Source organism: Asterias rubens, chromosome 4 (assembly GCF_902459465.1).
Source record: "Asterias rubens chromosome 4, eAstRub1.3, whole genome shotgun sequence".
In the NCBI taxonomy this organism is placed as follows: domain Eukaryota; kingdom Metazoa; phylum Echinodermata; class Asteroidea; order Forcipulatida; family Asteriidae; genus Asterias; species Asterias rubens.
Window position 1 is genome coordinate 4,251 of NC_047065.1, and position 17,457 is coordinate 21,707.

Sequence of the window (17,457 nt, forward strand, 5' to 3'; positions counted from 1 at the left end):
TGCTGGACTTACCCCTTGTGATCTTTTTCAAGTTTAGGCAAGATACTGCTGGACTTACCCCATGTGATTTTTTTATAGTTTAGGCACAAATTTGATTAAACTGCTGGACTTACCCCTTGCGATATTTTTCAATTTTAGGCCCAAATGTGATTAAACTGCTGGACTTACCCCTTGCATATTTTTCAATTTTAGGCCCAAATTTGATTAAACTGCTGGACTAACCCCCTTGTGATATTTTTCAATTTTAGGGTCAAATTTGTAAACTGTCGGACTTACCCCTTGTGATTTATTAAATTTCAAGCAAAATACTAATGGACTTACCCCATGTGATTCTTTTTCTAATTTATGCACAAATTTGATAAAACTGCTGGACTTACTCCATGTGATATTTTCTATTCTAAGCCCAAATTTGACTGAACTGCTGGACTTACCCCTTGTAGTTTTTTTCAGTTTAAGGCAAACACTGGTTAATTTGCTGGACTTACCCATTGTGATTTTTTTAAATTTTAAGCAAAATTTGGTAAGAACTGCTGGATTTACCTGCCATTAAAGGCAGGTTACAAAATTTGTGGTAAAATTTTGAAATGAATACAAATATTTATATGAGGTCCTGTCCCTTTGAAACAAATTCAAATGCAAGTCAGTAATGGTTCATGTGATAAAACAAAAGCACTCATTTAATTACTCAAATCACACATTGTTTACAAGTTTGTCTGTTAAAAATACATCACAAAGTGGTAAGTCAATAATATAGGAAAACAGGTGGAATGGAAAATACTTGGACGGAAATTTAAATCTTATCTATCCTTTTAATATAATGAAAATATTTTTATTGTAAAGTTGATTATTTTTTATTTTTTTAGTTCTAAACTTAACATTGTACTTTGTTGGACGGATGGTACAGGCTGTGCTGTATGAAGCAACTTTAATAACTTTTAAAATATCTACATAGATCAATCATTTAATTGTGACATTGTATAAATTGTATTCCAAACTTTAATATCTTTACATGAAAAACGATATAATTTACAACATACACCAATACCGGTATTCAGGGAGCAATATTTTACAATCTAATGGCTGGTCCCAAACTTTTAAACACAATTCCCATCAATATCAGGGTGGTCTCATCAATATAACAGGGCGTCCCATTCCTCACCATTTTTAGGGAAAGTCTTATGCACTTCATATTCACAACACTCTGGTAATTTTTTGGCTATTCCTGTACAGCACTTTGAACACTCCTGTAATATCACTTCAAAAATACATCTACAAATAATATTTAAATTCAACACTTCATTATAACAACATTATAATCGGTTGAGAATGCATATGATATCATTGTGCTCCTGTTCCAAAGTGTGACATAAATTCACTGTTAGCCATGCCCACTTCACAAAAAATTGCTTCATAGAGATAGCAAGAATTGGTTGAATGAAATGTGTTGATCAAACCTTTCTGAAAAAGTTTGCAAAATAATAATAATTTTTGACTGTCTTTCATATATTTTGCCGGTCATTTTAAAACAGATTGGTAAGTTTCTATTGTAAGAAATGCCTTTTTCTAGACAGCTAAAACCTTTTTACGAAATCTTATTTATGTTAACTATTAAATTAAATAAAAAGCATCTGTGTCAAAATATGTTGAAATACAACCCCTAGGAGATTCAGTCTTTGAAAAAATATCTGCATTCATTACACACCAGTTTAAAGGTGTCAAAACGTTTTATCTCTACAAATAAATCTGGATGTATATACCAAATCTAATAGGCACCAAGCAGTTTTTTGTGCAAGATTTTAAGCTATTGCACCATCAAGATACAATGTTTTTTGCACTGGCGTTGCGATTTATAACTTCTCAAATTTGACAGTTGAAGTGGTTGGTGTTTAAGGGGTTATACCCTTGAGATAAAAGGTCCAGGCTACATTAGCGTTCCCTCCAGCTGATCTGGGACAAGTAACAACCAGTTTACCCATTTTGGGTGCCTTGGAGGGGTCAGGGTTACCCTCATACCCAACGATGATGTTATGCTGTTTCTTCCCCCGGATGCTCTCCCCTGGCTTGCATGAGAATGCCGGGTTATCCACCTGGAAGGTGAATGCTGTGGTGTGGGGGAAGACGTTACGGAATGGGATAGAGGTTGTAGAGTTGGCCTTGATGTTGTAAGGACCCTGAGGCTTGGGTGGGATACAGGTGCCAAACAGAGGGAAGATGTACTCTCCGCCCATGCTGGAGTTGATGACTAGGTTCCCTCTTGTCTCTCCAAGACGAGACGGCTCAAATGTGATGTCAATACCAACCTCTGAACCTCCACTTGACCCCGGGGCTGCTGTGATGGTTTTATCAGTGTGGAAGTCACTGTTGTCAACCTGTTATTGTGAAGTGAAAACCAAACAAACAAATGTTAAGATAAAGAAACGAACAAAACAAAAAGTTCAGAATCAATTATGGTTTATAGGTGCCTTCCTCAATGACAAACATGTCCAAATCAGGATTTGAACCAACTCTCAACTGCCAACAACACCATAACTTTGACTGCTTGGTTGCCACACCCCTTACCTTGCATGTGTACTCAGTCTTGAGCTTGGCAAAGTTGACAAAGTGTGCCGACTGCTGCTGCCCGCCACCCAGCGGCGCCCTGAAGTACACCGCCTTCTCTGGCCCTGCTGCAGTCGCTGTGAGCTGAAGGTCGTATTGGAACATGCCAAGCTCTGCGCTACTCAGCTGCAACTTGCTGTTGGTGACTCCGGTCTTCAAGGGTAGAAACTCAAAGCTCAGAGATCCCTGGGAAGTAGACCAACAGGAAAGAGTGTTGTAAATAGAGAGAGTTTTTCAATTCATTAAGTTTATCTTGGATTGCAAAAGACATGTTCAGACTTGCATGTATCTTTTCACAATAAACAGTCCTATTCAGAAAAAAAAAACTGGTAAGCTTTGTTATTCGTTGCTCTTGTTTTAAGCTTTAGAATATTGAAGACAGTGCCAGACCTGCCAACCTTGTAAAAAAAATTTGAGTACCACATTATCGCAACGGCATAAACATGATCGCCCAGTGCACAACGGCATATGGCTCAATGCTTACGGTCAGTCAGCAAAAACCATGGACCACTTCATTTTAGATGAACCATTCATTTAATGTAATTATATATCATAATCACACAAAATACAGGCTACTTCATAAAACAAAAAGTTGTATCATGATATCAGTGTTTATCTAAGGGGTGGTTGATGTGGCCTTTTCTGACTTTTTGTGCATGTGACCTTAACAGTCTGAAAAAAAAAAAAAAAAGAAATAACCAGTTGACTGCTGGAACTATGTTCCAAATGCCTAGATCAAGGATTTAAAACTGAAGGGGCATTTTTTTAAATTTTTTTTTAAATTTGTTTTTGTAATATCACAAAAAAATTGGCCAGGGGTTTCCCTACGGGCGGTGAGCCCATTTTGACACATTTCTGATCCATAACATATATTAATTTCATTGACAAGCTCTGTTGAACAATGTTCCTAAATTATTAGTAACTTAAACTCGGCATGCAAATATTATAACTTGGTATCCATCTTTGGTTGCCCAGTAAACGGAAAAAACGAAAGCCCACCGTAGAGTTTTCCAGTTCCACTTCAATTCAGGCATGCTTCAATTCATCATTTGTTTCCCTTATCAGGCTTATACAAAGATTACAGGCCATTAAATTCCCATTATTCTCCCCAAATTCTCGGGAGTTGGGAAAAATCGTGACGTAAATAATAACATGACTACCTCCTGACCTAAACTGCTGCCGCTCTTTGAGTGAGATGTCTTAATCAAATGAAGTGTGTGCACTGCTGACTGCACACGTGCACTGTGCAAAATGCATTATTTTCCACGTTTAGGAAGAAACTTCTTCGGAGCATGCATTCTCTTTTTTCCGGGTGGAGGAGTACTTTTTCCCCCATCACTGACACTTCGCCTTCGATCGGCGTCCATGTTGCATAGTATAAACACACGGCGACGCCGAACGAATTCGAGCCGAACACGTGCGTTGTGTGCACGTACATGTACATGTACATCCATGCATAAGGCTGTACATGTACTATACCAGGTTGACCAAACTGGTATGCGCCATTCCCACCCCCTCTGTTACGCATTGGTTTATTAGTTTTCCAGCGGGAGTAAGAATTTTAAAAAAAAATTCTAAGCACAACCTCTTTTTTCTCGAAGCGCATAATTATCACTCAGATGTGGGGTGTTTTTGATCTGTTGTTTTTGCACTTTGGGTCGAACGAATAACAATTGATTAAATTGAGAACAAAATTGTCCGTTCGTGCTGCAGTTTTAAAACACCGCGATCGCGATATAGATATAGCTTTTTGCGTACGTTCTGCAGAATATCTCGTACCACCGTACTCAGGGGTGAAAATGCGTGCATGGTCACAAAATGCGTACAGGTTGGCAGGTCTGCAGTGCCACAATTCGGAGCCCATCATGGTTTTTTATGAGAAGGCAGAATGTAAAAACAATTAAACTTCTCAGGAAAGTAAACAAAAAATGCAGCTCCCCTCCTCCTCTCTCTCCATTTATTGACCAATCACATCTATTCTAGCATGTCTAGTGACAAAAGCTAGACAAGACAATCTCACATAGGTTATAAAGATGAGAGTTTGCTCTTTTATACGTGTACGAAGCACACAACTCTGACTATACTTGGTTTGTCATGCAAGAGAAATTTGATACATTTTTGCTACGACTTCGTCAAATTGGCTGCAAGACCGACATCAAGAGAGGCCTTAAAAAGTATTACTGAAACAAGAGATTAGTTCAGGGGAGCCTTCAAACAAGTTTGGTATCAAAGAAACAGGGAATTTTGCTGTGAGATGGGTGGGGGGGGGGGTAAGTTTCTATTTGATCATGTCTTACCTCTGACTGAGGAGGCACCACAAGTTGAGGTGGGAGCATAATGTCAGCAACGGGGCAGTTGGTTGTAAAGGTCACCGGTAGATTGAGAGGGTTGTCCAATGAGATGGTATGAGACGTACTGAGCCGTACGGGTGTTGTCATCTCAATGGTGTCAATCACGCCGGGTGCGGTACTCTTGAATGTGGCGTAATAGAATTGGAACTCACCGGTTACCTCATTGCGGAAGATCACCTAGGGGGGAAAAGGGAGGAAAGAATATGTCTTCAGGAACTTGAGTTATACAAGAAGAAGATAACGACATTTATTATTGCTTACTGACCAGTTTTGAACATGCGAGATTAAGGGAAGTTCTATCTCATTTGTAATATATACATGTAGGTGAACTGCCACAATTATGGGTGCTGATCCTTTTTGTTACAAAGTCACCAAATGAACAACAAATAAATACTGAGTAACTCTTTGCAGATCTTGTATTTGACAAATTCAAGGACCTTTGATCCATCATTGACACAGTGGTGGTAAATTGATATATAAATAACATTGAGGTAACTGCTACATCAGTGTTTTTTAAGCCTTTGTGCATAAACTAGGAAAACAAATGTGCACCAATGGTTGTAGCTGTGCACCCATGCAAGCATTAATCTTTTGAAACCGAAAGTTATTTGTTACATTAGACAAAGAGTCAAAATTTGAGCATCTTTTGTTTTGACATATTAGAGTATTATTTCTCAAATGAAAAACACAAGACCACCAGACTTGTCATGTCGTGAGTTTACTAGAATACAACGCTTCAGGCCAGAGGTACAGTGTAAATTTCAAGCCATAAAAGACAAAACTAAAACTATAGATGTTATATTTGAGCTGAGTCAGATTGAAGAGAATCAATTCAAAGACGAGTCTGATTCGTTGCCCAATCTTTAGTCCTTACCTTAGCTGAGTATGAAGCTTCCTTATGACAGAAGAAGTTTAGTTTATATTCTCTCTTACTCAAGCCAGGAACATCAATGTAATCCAGACCCTTCAGGGTTGTTGCTGTATCCAGCTTGTCTGGTTTGATCATCTCAATAAGGACTTTGAATCTATGAGGGAAAACCAAACATAGTATGACATGTATGGGATACAACTCTTCACTGACATCACACACTGACACATTGTGTTCAAACCCCCTATTCTTTTCTTTTGTTTACCACGTTAAGACAATGTTAAATGAGGCCTGCAGTTTCATGAAGTTTCAACGCTTCAGGAGTTTTACTTTTTTAATCAAGATGAAGAGGCTATAGGCAGCTTGGCACAGAAACTGACAATTTGCCTGGACTGACACAAAGGTTCAATTTACCATTGCAGCACATGGTGCACACAAACATCAAAAGTGAAAAAAAATACATTTCTACGAACTGACGCCAGTCTTGAGTCTAGCGCAGGCAATTTTGATTTAAAAGCGCATTGAACTTTAACAGTCGTTTTCTCCGATTGCTACTTTTTACTGGTATCTTCGTTAGTGTGAGTTCGTGGCATTGTTGAAAAATTACAAGACAGTACATCGCAGTGATGTTACAAGTTTGCAAACAAGGATCAATACAAGAAATGTAAATGTTGAGACTGTGTTAACATACCTCTGTGGTCTCTTGAGCCAGTTAGAGACAGATAGTTGCTCAGTATACTGTGTCTTACTGGGTACTTCTCTAGTGATGCTACCTGCTGCTTTAGGTGCTTCAGATACACCAGTCAGATTGTACAGGAGACCTGAACCATCAGGAAGTGCAAAGAACACTGTCCCCTACAAACGGGTCAAAAACAAACAAATGTATTGCTTTGCTGCCTGAAGACCTTCTGAAGCTGTTTATGATTTATTAATTGTAGAATCTGATAATAAGAGAGTTTTAGTACCGTATGCTTCTTGCTCTCAGCTGTCATGATGAGAGGTCTATAGGTCATCTCATAGGGCTTGCTCTGCTGTGGCTCTAGCACTATAGTGTCCGCTCCAGCCCAGTGCTCGCCCTCAATCACCGGTCGCAGCTCCCAGCGTAGGTTAGTGCGGTTGTGCAATGTCAGACTGCGTGTGTCCTTCACCCGGACATGCGTGTTGAAGTGGAGGACCTCCTTCTGGGGCTGGCTGCCGACGCACATCCCCGTCAAGACAAGGCGTAGGGGGCGCCCTCCTTCGATGTGGCAGCGTAATTTCTATGAAGCAACCCCAAACTCAATTATTTTGTAAATCATCAGCAAAGGCATAGGCCTACAACATTTAAAAAGTTTTGTGCAGTAATTTGGAACGGCCATTCAAATACTGTATTGCAGATCGAAAAGTGTTTCGAAGTATTAGTGCTGGACTGAACTTTTAGCTTCAGATACTTTTATTTACAATAAATACCAACACAGTACTTTGTCTTTTACAGAACGCTTTAGACTTGAAATTTAGAAGACTTACGTCATATCGGATATCCTGACTGAGCTCCTTCGGGAAGAACGTGACTTCAAGTGGTACGGTCATACCAGGGGAGATATAACCTTCCGTTGGGCTGATTGAAAAGTCTGGACCAAACTTATCACTGTTCCACTTGAACCTACAAAACATAAGATACAATGAATCAGAAATCTGTTCAAGTCTTACACAATTTGAGTCAAACAGCAACTACTTGTACCGCTGGCTCATCTTTGTAAAATTAAGGGCAAACCTTGGCCCAATTTCATAGAGCTGCTTAAGCACAAAGTTTTGCTTAAGCAAACAAAAACCTGGCTTAGTAAAATCAGATTACCAGCCAAGACTCCACTCAATTGTTATGCTAAGTAAACAACAGCTAAATACCAGTCATAAGCAATGTATATGGCATGAAATTTTGGCCAGTAACATGTGTAACATAAACAATCTATTTTCGTGCTTAAGCAATTTTTTTGCTTAAGCAGCTCTATGAAATTGGCCCCTTGTCAGCTGTAAAAGTAATAATAACAAGTAACAAGTTAATAATAAGCCACAAGGGTATAAACTGACTGGGTAAACTTGAAATAATTTGAGCCCAAGCCAAGAATCAAACCAGGGCTACAGTGCTGAGGGGCAAGCAATTGCCACCCATGCCACCATTATTTATGAATGAGTTTAACCCTTTTGCGCTTTATTATATGCCTTATCCCAACGATGGATTTTGTTACATTTGTAGCAATGCATAAATCAGGGATAAATTTAACCAAACCTCTTTTTGTGTGTTATTTTTGGACAGTAATATGAACTTACCCTGCTCCTATGTCTCCTGTGTTATACATGAGGAGTTTGCGCGTAGTGCTGCTACGTTGTACCACGGCACCGAATGGTATGGACTCCTGATCAAGGCTGATGTCAATCCCCTGGCAAGAGCCGGCCACTACAAACAATGGTTGTGATAAGCCAGCACATTCTAACATCACCTGGAAACAAGATCAAAATGGCAGAAAGGCTGAATATTTCAAACTAATTTCCTTGCGTTTAACACCAACAACTTTCAGGCAAAATATTAACAAACAGTATGCAGTTCTTATCTTTGTCCATCAGGAATTTCAAATGCCATCTAAGAAAGCGGCTGAAATAACCCATCATGTTCATCTGGCAACTCATGAATGATTTAAACTAGCACCATGGAAACTGAAATGGTACATTTTTGACATTTATACTCAGTGAAAACAAAACATCTGGCTTTTACCTCCTCGGTGAATTGTGGAATACGGCACTTTGGCGTGAAGACAAGATCCAGGTTGCAAGTGCCTCCCTTTGGCTTGAGATATATCTCTTTGGTAGGGGCCAGAGAGAGGACATTGGGCAGCTGTTGGAGGATAGAGCTGAGGGGCGTAATGACCACGGTGAAGGAAAGAGGGGCAGGGCTGTTATTGATCACCGGGACGGTGCGCTTGATTGACTCGCCGACACGGAGGGCACCAAAGTTGACCAGTCTATCCTTGGGATTGGCTACTTCCACCCTCATCTCTGTTCCCTCTCCAAGAATTTCCACCTGTGTAAAAGAACAAAGTGATAGATCGAAAATTGCTCATCAACTTCTAACAAACAACATAATAACTTTGGCTTTTAATAACAGAGATAGTAAATAAAAAGATGAAAGACAAATGCTCAGAGGAAGTCCGATGAGAGAAAAATTGTCAAGAGAACTTCTGAGCATAAACAATGAAGGAATGGACGAAACGTCTTTTTTTGTCTCAAATGAAGTTAGTGTGACAATTTCAATGTTCAGAGAACTTCTGAGCGCATAAACAATGAAGGGATGGATTGAATGTAATTTTTTGTTTTATATGAGGTGAGTGTTGACAATTTCAAAAGGTTTTTTATTTATTTTATTTTTATTTTAAATCTTTAGACATACACAATAGTTACAAGTTGTACAGGGGCTGTCAAGGTTAAAACAAAAGTATAAAACTGTCATCAAATGATGTGTAAAACCAGACCCCTGCCAACGATAAAAATATAATTATACAATATAAAAAGGTGATTGCACTGAAACATTTTAAAATCACACAAGTTGTTCTGGGATTTCTTTTTACTTTTATTTTTGAAACTAGGAGAGTCAAACTTGCCTTCAGGTAAGTATGCTTTAATCAAAAACAGATGAAGTGTTGGTCTTTTTTAGCTGTAGCAACCATTCTTCACCGACTTACTGAAATCTTGTTCAATGGAACTGAAAATCACTTTTAGCTCTTAAAACTAAAATACCTGAGTACGAGACAGTCCATTGAGCTCAAAGATGACCATCTCTCTGTACTTGATGGCTTCTCGTGGGTAGAAAGTGAGGTGAACATCCCGACTATCTCCTGGCTGCAACACACACGCTGAGAACTGCACCTCCAGATGGGACGTACTGGTATACAGACAGTCAATGCTAAAATACAAATCAAAATGTACATTTCTTTAACTCAAGCTCTGGTGTTTCTGATCAGCAGAGTGTTGGTTTGAGACCTGGGCCCAATTTCATAGCGCTGCTTACCGGCCGATTTTGTGCTTACTGTGCAATTTTTATTTCATAGCGCTGCTAACCGTAAGCACACGAAAAGGCATGCTAACCTTCCGGTGCTTACAGCACGAAAATAAATGACGTCACAATGCAAATCCACGGTAAACGCGCAATATGGCCGCCCAATTGTTCTTCTAACCTTTGAAATACGCTAAGGCTTAAGCAAATTTTTCTGCTACAGTAAGCACGCAAATTTGCTTACCGTTAAGCAGCACTATAAAATTGGGCCCTGGTCTTGACATTTGTGAAATTCAGCAGGACACTTGGCCGTTATGTATGGTCTTGACATTTGTGAAATTCAGCAGGACACTTGGCCGTTATGAAATTCAGCAGGACACTTGGCCGTTATGAAATTCAGTAGGACACTTGGCCGTTATGAAATTCAGCAGGACACTTGGCCGTTATGAAATTCAGCAGGACACTTGGCCATTATTGCTTTTTACTGGTGTTGTATAATGCTGATAGAATAACTCAGTACATTTGTAGCAAAGAAAAGGGGTTCGCCCAAGTGTTACTGACATGGTCAGGCAGCAATATGCGCCACCTTGTATGTCTTTGAAGGTGTTGTCTTCGGTACATTTATAGCAAAGAAAAGGGGTTCGCCCCAGTGTTTCTGGCATGGTCCAACAGCAATCTGCGCCACCTTGTATCTCTTTCAAGGTGTTGTATTATAGTTGCTTTGTCTAATAAAAGCATTCTCCTCCAGAAATGCCAGATTTGATAATTTGGTGACAGGAGTGTCATTTATGACAGACTTGGCACATTTTAAATATTGCTCCACTAACAATATTTTTATCACGCCAAACAGATCAATAAGTACGTCTTACTAATGGAATGAAAAGGTTACTAAGGAAATATTACCTGATAGCCTTACTATCCCTGTTGGTGACTGTCAGAAGGTTGGACAAGGTAGGCATTCCAGCTCGATGGATGAAACAAGGCCCAAAGTCAAACTTGGTAAAGGAGAAATGAAGACCCGGGGCCACTCCTTGACCAGCTAAAGTGATCTGGTAGCTGGGACCGTTAGTCACCTAAACAGGATCGATAATGGAAATTGAGTCAAAGATTTGGTCAAAGACTGACGAATGAGGATTTGGGAAGAAAGTTGAGGGCCGACTCTGATTTGCCTAAAGGCAGTGGACACTTTTGGCAATAACTCAAAATAATTATTAGCATAAAAACTTACTTGGTAACGAGAAATGGAGAGCTGTTGATAGTATAAACCTTGTGAGAAACGGCTCACACTGAAGTAAAGTAGTTTTTGAGAAAGAAGTAATTTTCCACGAATTTGATTTCAAGACCTCAGATGAATTTTGAGGTCACAAAATCAAGCATCTGAATGCACACAACTTTACGTGACAAGGGTGTTTTTTCTTTTATTTTTATCTCGCAACTTCGAGGACCAATTGAGTTCAAATTTTCACAGGTTTGTTATTTTGTGCATATGTTGAGATACACCAACTGAGGAGACTGGTCTTTGACAATTACCAAAGGTGTCAAGTGTCTTTAAATAAATTGAAATAAGATCAACAGCGATGTTAATATACCTTCAGCAGAAATTCACATCCCCGTATCGATGTCTTGTGGGGTGGTTTAAATGCCAGAACACATCGTTTGCGGTCGCTGCATGGTACAGACCCAGTCTCTGGGGAGATGCTGACCATCTTCATTGCCTTGCCAGATCGCTCCTTCATTGACCACTCATAGTCAAAGTTGAACTTCCCAGCATTGACGATGAAGATGGAACGAACTGCCTTCTCATTTACTTCCACCTGAAAAATTACAGACATAAAAGTTACACAAATTATAACAAAAAAATTAACACTACTTCTCCCTCTTTGATCATCAACATACAAAACTGAGTTCTTATAGAGAACACATATCCTAGCAGCTAGAGCAAGGCAATAACACTCAAAATAAACAAATATTAAATTCAAAGCTTAGAACAGATCTAAATAGTTAGTCTCGTTGTTTCCTGGAGACATGTTCTAAAGTTGATTGGCAGCGCCATGGACAAAGAGATTGTTCTAAAGTCGTGGACTAGTTCAGCCCCATCAAATGTTGAATTTAGCTTGAAAGCATTGTGTCATATCTTTCATTTTACAAGACCAAAGATTTCGTTTTAAAAATGTACCTCTCCAAAGTTGATCTCATTAACTCCACAAGAGGACAGCTCTACATTCTTGCCAGTGGAATCTTCACAGAGGACCTTTGCGTTCATGGAATAGCCTTCGGCCTTGACGTTCAGGTAGATCGGCAGCGTCTTCTTCTTGATGTTGATCTCTACATTGAAGTTAACTACCTTCTCTTCATGAGGGGTGAAGGAGACGTCGATTGGAATCCTGAGTTGAGGGAGGGGGGGTGAAACTTTCTTTTTAAAAAACTAAACAGATTTCATTTATGAAAGGACAAATTAGTTATTATATTAGGTCAGCTTTAGTTTTCGTCACATCTCTGCTTACCGCAGAATTCTGCCCTTTCGACCCAACCAAATTTATGTCCTAGCTGTGTAAGCACTGCATGCCTAGTAACGTGGAATACACACGTGCACAAGCAAAATTTCCCTGGTTAGCTTTGGAGCGCCAAGGCAACCCCAGTCTGTAAACTCCCCAAGACGCTGAGAAAGATTAAAGGAATGTAATTGGTCCAATGACCAAGGCACTAATGTAAAGTGTATCGATAAGTTGTTGTAAAATGCATTGCACAAGAACTAGTTGTTATTTTTTAAACTAACCTTCCGAACGGTGGAATGATTCCCTCCTTAGGAGTAACGCTTAACTCGGATGAGAATGCCTCAGAGTGACATGAGGCTTCAGAGATGTCAAAGGTGAAAGGTCGACTCTCATTGTTGATTAGCTGAATCCTCTCATTAGCTTGGTTACCTATAAGGAAGGTAAAAGTCAAATTAGGATTCTCAGACTAAAAAAAAAGTATTTCCGATCATTCTAGACTGTTTTTTAAGTCCATATATTTCCAGAGCTGTAAAATGGGGGAAGGGGGTCCACAAGACCACTGGACTGACTCCAACGTTTACTGGACCAGAAATATTTGTACAAGACCAGCATCAAAATGAGAAGAAAAAACTTCCTGACACAATTTGATATGCATTTGAAGGTTTTTGGTAAGCACTTTGACATTTGAGATTTGAGAGAAGATTTACCTCGCATCTTTACGGGTATTGAAAGTATTATTCATTGTTTATTAGAATTGAAAAGTATCAGTCAACATTTCTCACCTAGCAGTAATGACTTGAAGTTGATGTGTGATCGATCAGTGGCTACAGCAGGTTCCTTAGCGTCACCCACCAGGAGAAATGGAACGAGGATGTTCTGCTCAGGGATGGTAAAGCGCCAGAAAGATTCAACGATGCCCAGCTGGGATGGGGTGAAGTCAAAGCTGATCTGGAACAGAAAAGTTAAAAACCATGTCAATCTCAAAATGAACTTGAAAACTCTTCTTTTGTAAACATAAGTATATCCTTGTCCAATCTGCACTGGGTTTCCCGAGTTGAAATTGTCCTCCCACATCTACAATCTGAATTTGATTTTCAGTTTTTCTTTTGACAGACCCACCCAAAATTTCGAGAAAAAAGAAGAAAAAAAAGGTTCAAACATTGACAAAGTTAAACACCTTCCCATAATAAAATTAGCTTGGAAATAGGAAAATGCAAATGATTAAAAATTAAATCAAAAAAAAAAAAAAATCACATCTATTTTCATACTTCGTAAACATTTCCAAACAATACAAAGCCATATTGATAAATAGTAATAATAATAAATTAAGTTATTGGTATAAAAAGAGAGCATTAATTGCTGACTGACCATAGTGAGAATAAAATAGGTCAGGAACTGGTAGATGAGAGCTCTTGTATAAGTACTTCTACATCGATTTAATACTTTTTGGATCAATCATAGATTGTTTTACAGTATATTTACAGTATATTTTTATATGAAGAAATATTTTTACATAAAGAAACATCCGATGGAAGTGTCGTGGTCGAGCGATTAAGAGCACTGAATTCAAACTCTGGTGTTTCTGGTCAACAGAGTGTGGGTTCCAATTCCCAGCCGTGACACTTGTGTCCTTAAGCAAGAGACTTAACCATTGCTTCGTCCTTCAGATGGGACGTTAAGCTGTTGATCCCATAATAATAATAATGATACAAGGTATTTATAAAGCGCTCTAACTAACAGGGGAAAGTACCACAGCGCTGTACACACAAAATAAACAAAGAGCAAAGAATAAATAAAAGCAAGCAAATCAGTTGAACAGGTGGGTTTGTAATGCGTGTTACAGAACCCAGTGCACTTATCAAAAAGAGAAGGGGTTCGCCCCCGTGTTCCTGGTCCGATCGGCAGCCAATTGCCCAACAGCACCTTGTAAAGCATTACATGGTGCTACCAGAATTAGGTCTCATAATTCAAACATAGTCCAACATCTGGCGGGAAATACTGTATGTTACAGCGCCAGGAGCGCCAGGAGCGTCACTTGGTGACGGACATGTACGCTATATAAGAAGCCACAACTATTATTATTGATTAAAGACAAGAATTCTTACCTCAGTCTTTTTACCTGGCGCCACGAACCCTTTTGTTGTCGCACAACTAAACTGCTTAACTATCTTAGGATCTTCCTCGTCCTCACAATTCCAGACGAATGAATACTGAGAGTTGGTCGGGTTTATGATGTAGAAACTCCTGCGGTTCTTCACCTGGATGCCTACCGAGGTGAACTCAATCACCCGGGTGTTGGGGTCAAGGGTAGCTCCTGGGGGCGAACCACCTGGACCACGAAGCTCCGGGTTGCGACGGGAACCAGTGACGTAGTCAGAGTCTTCTAGCTCAAAGTGGCAGTAGGGCATGAGGCTACGACCGCGGAGCGAGATCACTGGTCCCTGTTTACCCTCTTCAAGATTTGGGACCCTGGATAAAGTATTCAAGCGTCAACTTGTGTAAACAATCTTATTTAGTTTTAAATACGTTTGAAGAAAAGTGGAGTTTGAAGATCAATGTGTTACACATACACACCAATATGTGTGAGCACTGTGTACTCAACAGTACTTTCCCAAGCTCTGTGAAAACAAAATCACAGGCACTCAGGTGGGATTGGAACCCACAACCTTTGCCATTCAAGAGCGGTATCTTACCAACTAGACCATCAATATAAATATGTGCTTAAAGGGCCCTGTAATGTGCATATTGCTATGGACCACGGCAGGGCATAACAAATCCGTGTGAGTAGAGCCATGAAATTTGGGTCTGATCTAATCTGGACATACCTGCAAATGAGACGTCCCTCATAGTCTTGCATATCCAGTGGGGCAAACTTGACAGTGAAGTTTTGTTTCTTGCCGACTCCAACGGTTCCCATCTCAGGTATCACTGTGAATGGATAGACATCCATGAGATCTGTAGCTGCCGTGCTGCAGCGTGATGGTAATCTCATCTGGTCCTCATCAGCAAAGCTGACTGACTTACGGCGCAGAATCTCGTCTTCCATTACCACCTGCCAGTTGTAAGAGAGCTGTACTGTGCCCTTGTTGGTCAGCTGGAAGCTGTAGGAATCGAGAATGAAGAAATACATGTAGTGGAGTTAAAGCTACATAAGAAATTATGCCTGAGGAAATGTGTGTATCAATACGTATCGACTTGACTGGACCAATAGCAGTTAACCACCACTATTTAACAGGTATCATCAGATGAAAAATAGCTTCTTTGTAACTTTCCTTTCTGATATTTTTGTTGTATTGTCTATGCGTCACATCACCCTCAGATGATTCCCACCCCTACCACTTCCCATGTTGTATGGAACTTGGTTCCCTGGCTATATGGCACTTACAGGTTTAATGGCTTCTGACTGGCACTCCAAACAGAGATATTGACAAAATAGGGAGACCTCAAACAAAGGGCTAGATAGATAGCTCAGTTGATATAAAGTGCAGGGCTCAGGTTTAAGTCCCAATCTAGCTTATTTTTCTTTGTTCAATGCAGAGTTCTTTATCTTTGTACCCTATTTCTTGTAATAAACAAAAAGATCAATTTGATTTATCTAAACACAAGAATCTGGTCAGAGTAAAATAAACAAGTTCAACTTACACAAACTGTCTTGTTTGGAACATGAGAGTGTCTTTGAAGTGAATGACATCAGTTTTGCATTTGTACTTGGCATAGTCTGCATTCGCGCTGACGCGAAGTTCAACGTCGCGTGTTGTGTCCTCCAATGGGGTGTTGGTCGGCTCGAGTTCAGTCTCAACAACCTACATTCAAACCAACAACAATAATTATAATAATGTAAATATATAATGCGCCATGCATGTCAGATTTGACACTCTTCGGCTTGATGTCATCAAGAGCTTAACCTTGAATCATCGTAATTGCAAAGCAAAGTGTGGTATCACATCACTTTGGTAATATTGACATCTCATCTTAAATTTAATCTTATATTGCTTTGTGAAATCCAGGCCAGGATTTTTTATTGACTGAAACACTGCATTGGTTTCAGAACCACCATAACTCAATTTTAAACTATTATGGAAAGCACCATTTAATTACCTTCTTCTTGGCAGGCTTAGGGACCTCAATGACTATCTCACCCGCCGCTATCTTCCGTCTCAACTCCTCCTCTGTCTTCTCCTTATCCATCTGTTCCATGGCCGCCTCCTTAGCCGCCTCCTTGTCCTTAGCCCCGCCCTTCCTGTGCTCTTTCTTGGTTTCTTTCTCCTCCTTCTTGGCATCTTGGTTAGACTTTGGGCGATTCCCCGGGGTGTCACCCGAGGTCGGAGGTCGTAGAGCAGCCACAGGGATGTCTACCCACTTGACTGTACGCAATCTATCGTCCCAGTCAGGTACCTGGTGTTCACAATAGGGGATTTTGAATTCTTAGTTTACTAAAGTTACAAAATGCTTTATACTGTGTAATCTATAGGTGTGATGATGAAGCAAATCAAATTCACAGACAACTTGGTTAATACTTAATCATGACAAGCCTTCAAGTGCAGATGTCCAAACCATGAATTTTATTTGGGTGCATAAGTTGCTAATCGTTCACACCAGATCATATTTACCTGATCCACCGGCTTATCAAATGTGATCTTGCAGACTTTACAATTGATCACAGTATCCTGCAGACCAACGGCGGAATCCGTCTTAAAGGTGACTGCAATATCCTTGGCCAGGCCGCCGTGAAGGTGCCCAACCGAGGGACAGAATTTCAACTGGGGGTGCTCTGGCCACTGGAAGCGCACCGTATCCGTCGCATTGTGATTGGTCATCGTGAAAGTCAGCTGATAGGACTCCCCGATGTGGCAGTGGCCAAAATGGATATGATTGGATGCAACAGCTGAGGAAGAAATTTGCACCAAAATAATTTAAAATAATTTCAAGATTTCCTTCTTAAGTGTTGTGCTCACATTAACAATTACGAAGATTTGACAGCAAGTGTCTGCGAGAAAATGTAATTGCATTGTTGAATCATTTAGCTGCTAACTCAAACCCCTAGGATAGTATGCCTTTTGCTTTTCTTACGATAAAAGCAGTGTAATGGAATTGAGCCTGTGCTTAGGGCCTCTCAGTAGG

General features: G+C 39.9%; 1 protein-coding gene across 1 annotated transcript in view; it reads right to left on the minus strand.

Moving 5' to 3' along the window:
• Positions 1 to 650: 650 nt before the first annotated feature.
• LOC117288946 (hydrocephalus-inducing protein homolog) overlaps positions 651 to 17,457 on the minus strand; it is a 72,311-nt gene continuing 55,504 nt past the window's right edge. Inside the window, exons 64-83 of the mRNA XM_033769823.1 lie at positions 16,947 to 17,221; positions 16,435 to 16,731; positions 15,979 to 16,139; positions 15,162 to 15,437; positions 14,442 to 14,805; positions 13,119 to 13,284; positions 12,618 to 12,765; positions 12,018 to 12,225; positions 11,431 to 11,655; positions 10,745 to 10,914; positions 9,586 to 9,751; positions 8,567 to 8,872; positions 8,125 to 8,294; positions 7,324 to 7,459; positions 6,783 to 7,076; positions 6,509 to 6,672; positions 5,824 to 5,974; positions 4,896 to 5,126; positions 2,560 to 2,784; positions 651 to 2,369 (exon numbers count right to left, since the gene is read on the minus strand). Coding sequence (XP_033625714.1) covers positions 1,887 to 2,369; positions 2,560 to 2,784; positions 4,896 to 5,126; positions 5,824 to 5,974; positions 6,509 to 6,672; positions 6,783 to 7,076; positions 7,324 to 7,459; positions 8,125 to 8,294; positions 8,567 to 8,872; positions 9,586 to 9,751; positions 10,745 to 10,914; positions 11,431 to 11,655; positions 12,018 to 12,225; positions 12,618 to 12,765; positions 13,119 to 13,284; positions 14,442 to 14,805; positions 15,162 to 15,437; positions 15,979 to 16,139; positions 16,435 to 16,731; positions 16,947 to 17,221 — 4,616 coding nt within the window. The 3' untranslated portion in view covers positions 651 to 1,886. The remainder of the gene's footprint in view (positions 2,370 to 2,559; positions 2,785 to 4,895; positions 5,127 to 5,823; positions 5,975 to 6,508; positions 6,673 to 6,782; positions 7,077 to 7,323; positions 7,460 to 8,124; positions 8,295 to 8,566; positions 8,873 to 9,585; positions 9,752 to 10,744; positions 10,915 to 11,430; positions 11,656 to 12,017; positions 12,226 to 12,617; positions 12,766 to 13,118; positions 13,285 to 14,441; positions 14,806 to 15,161; positions 15,438 to 15,978; positions 16,140 to 16,434; positions 16,732 to 16,946; positions 17,222 to 17,457) is intronic.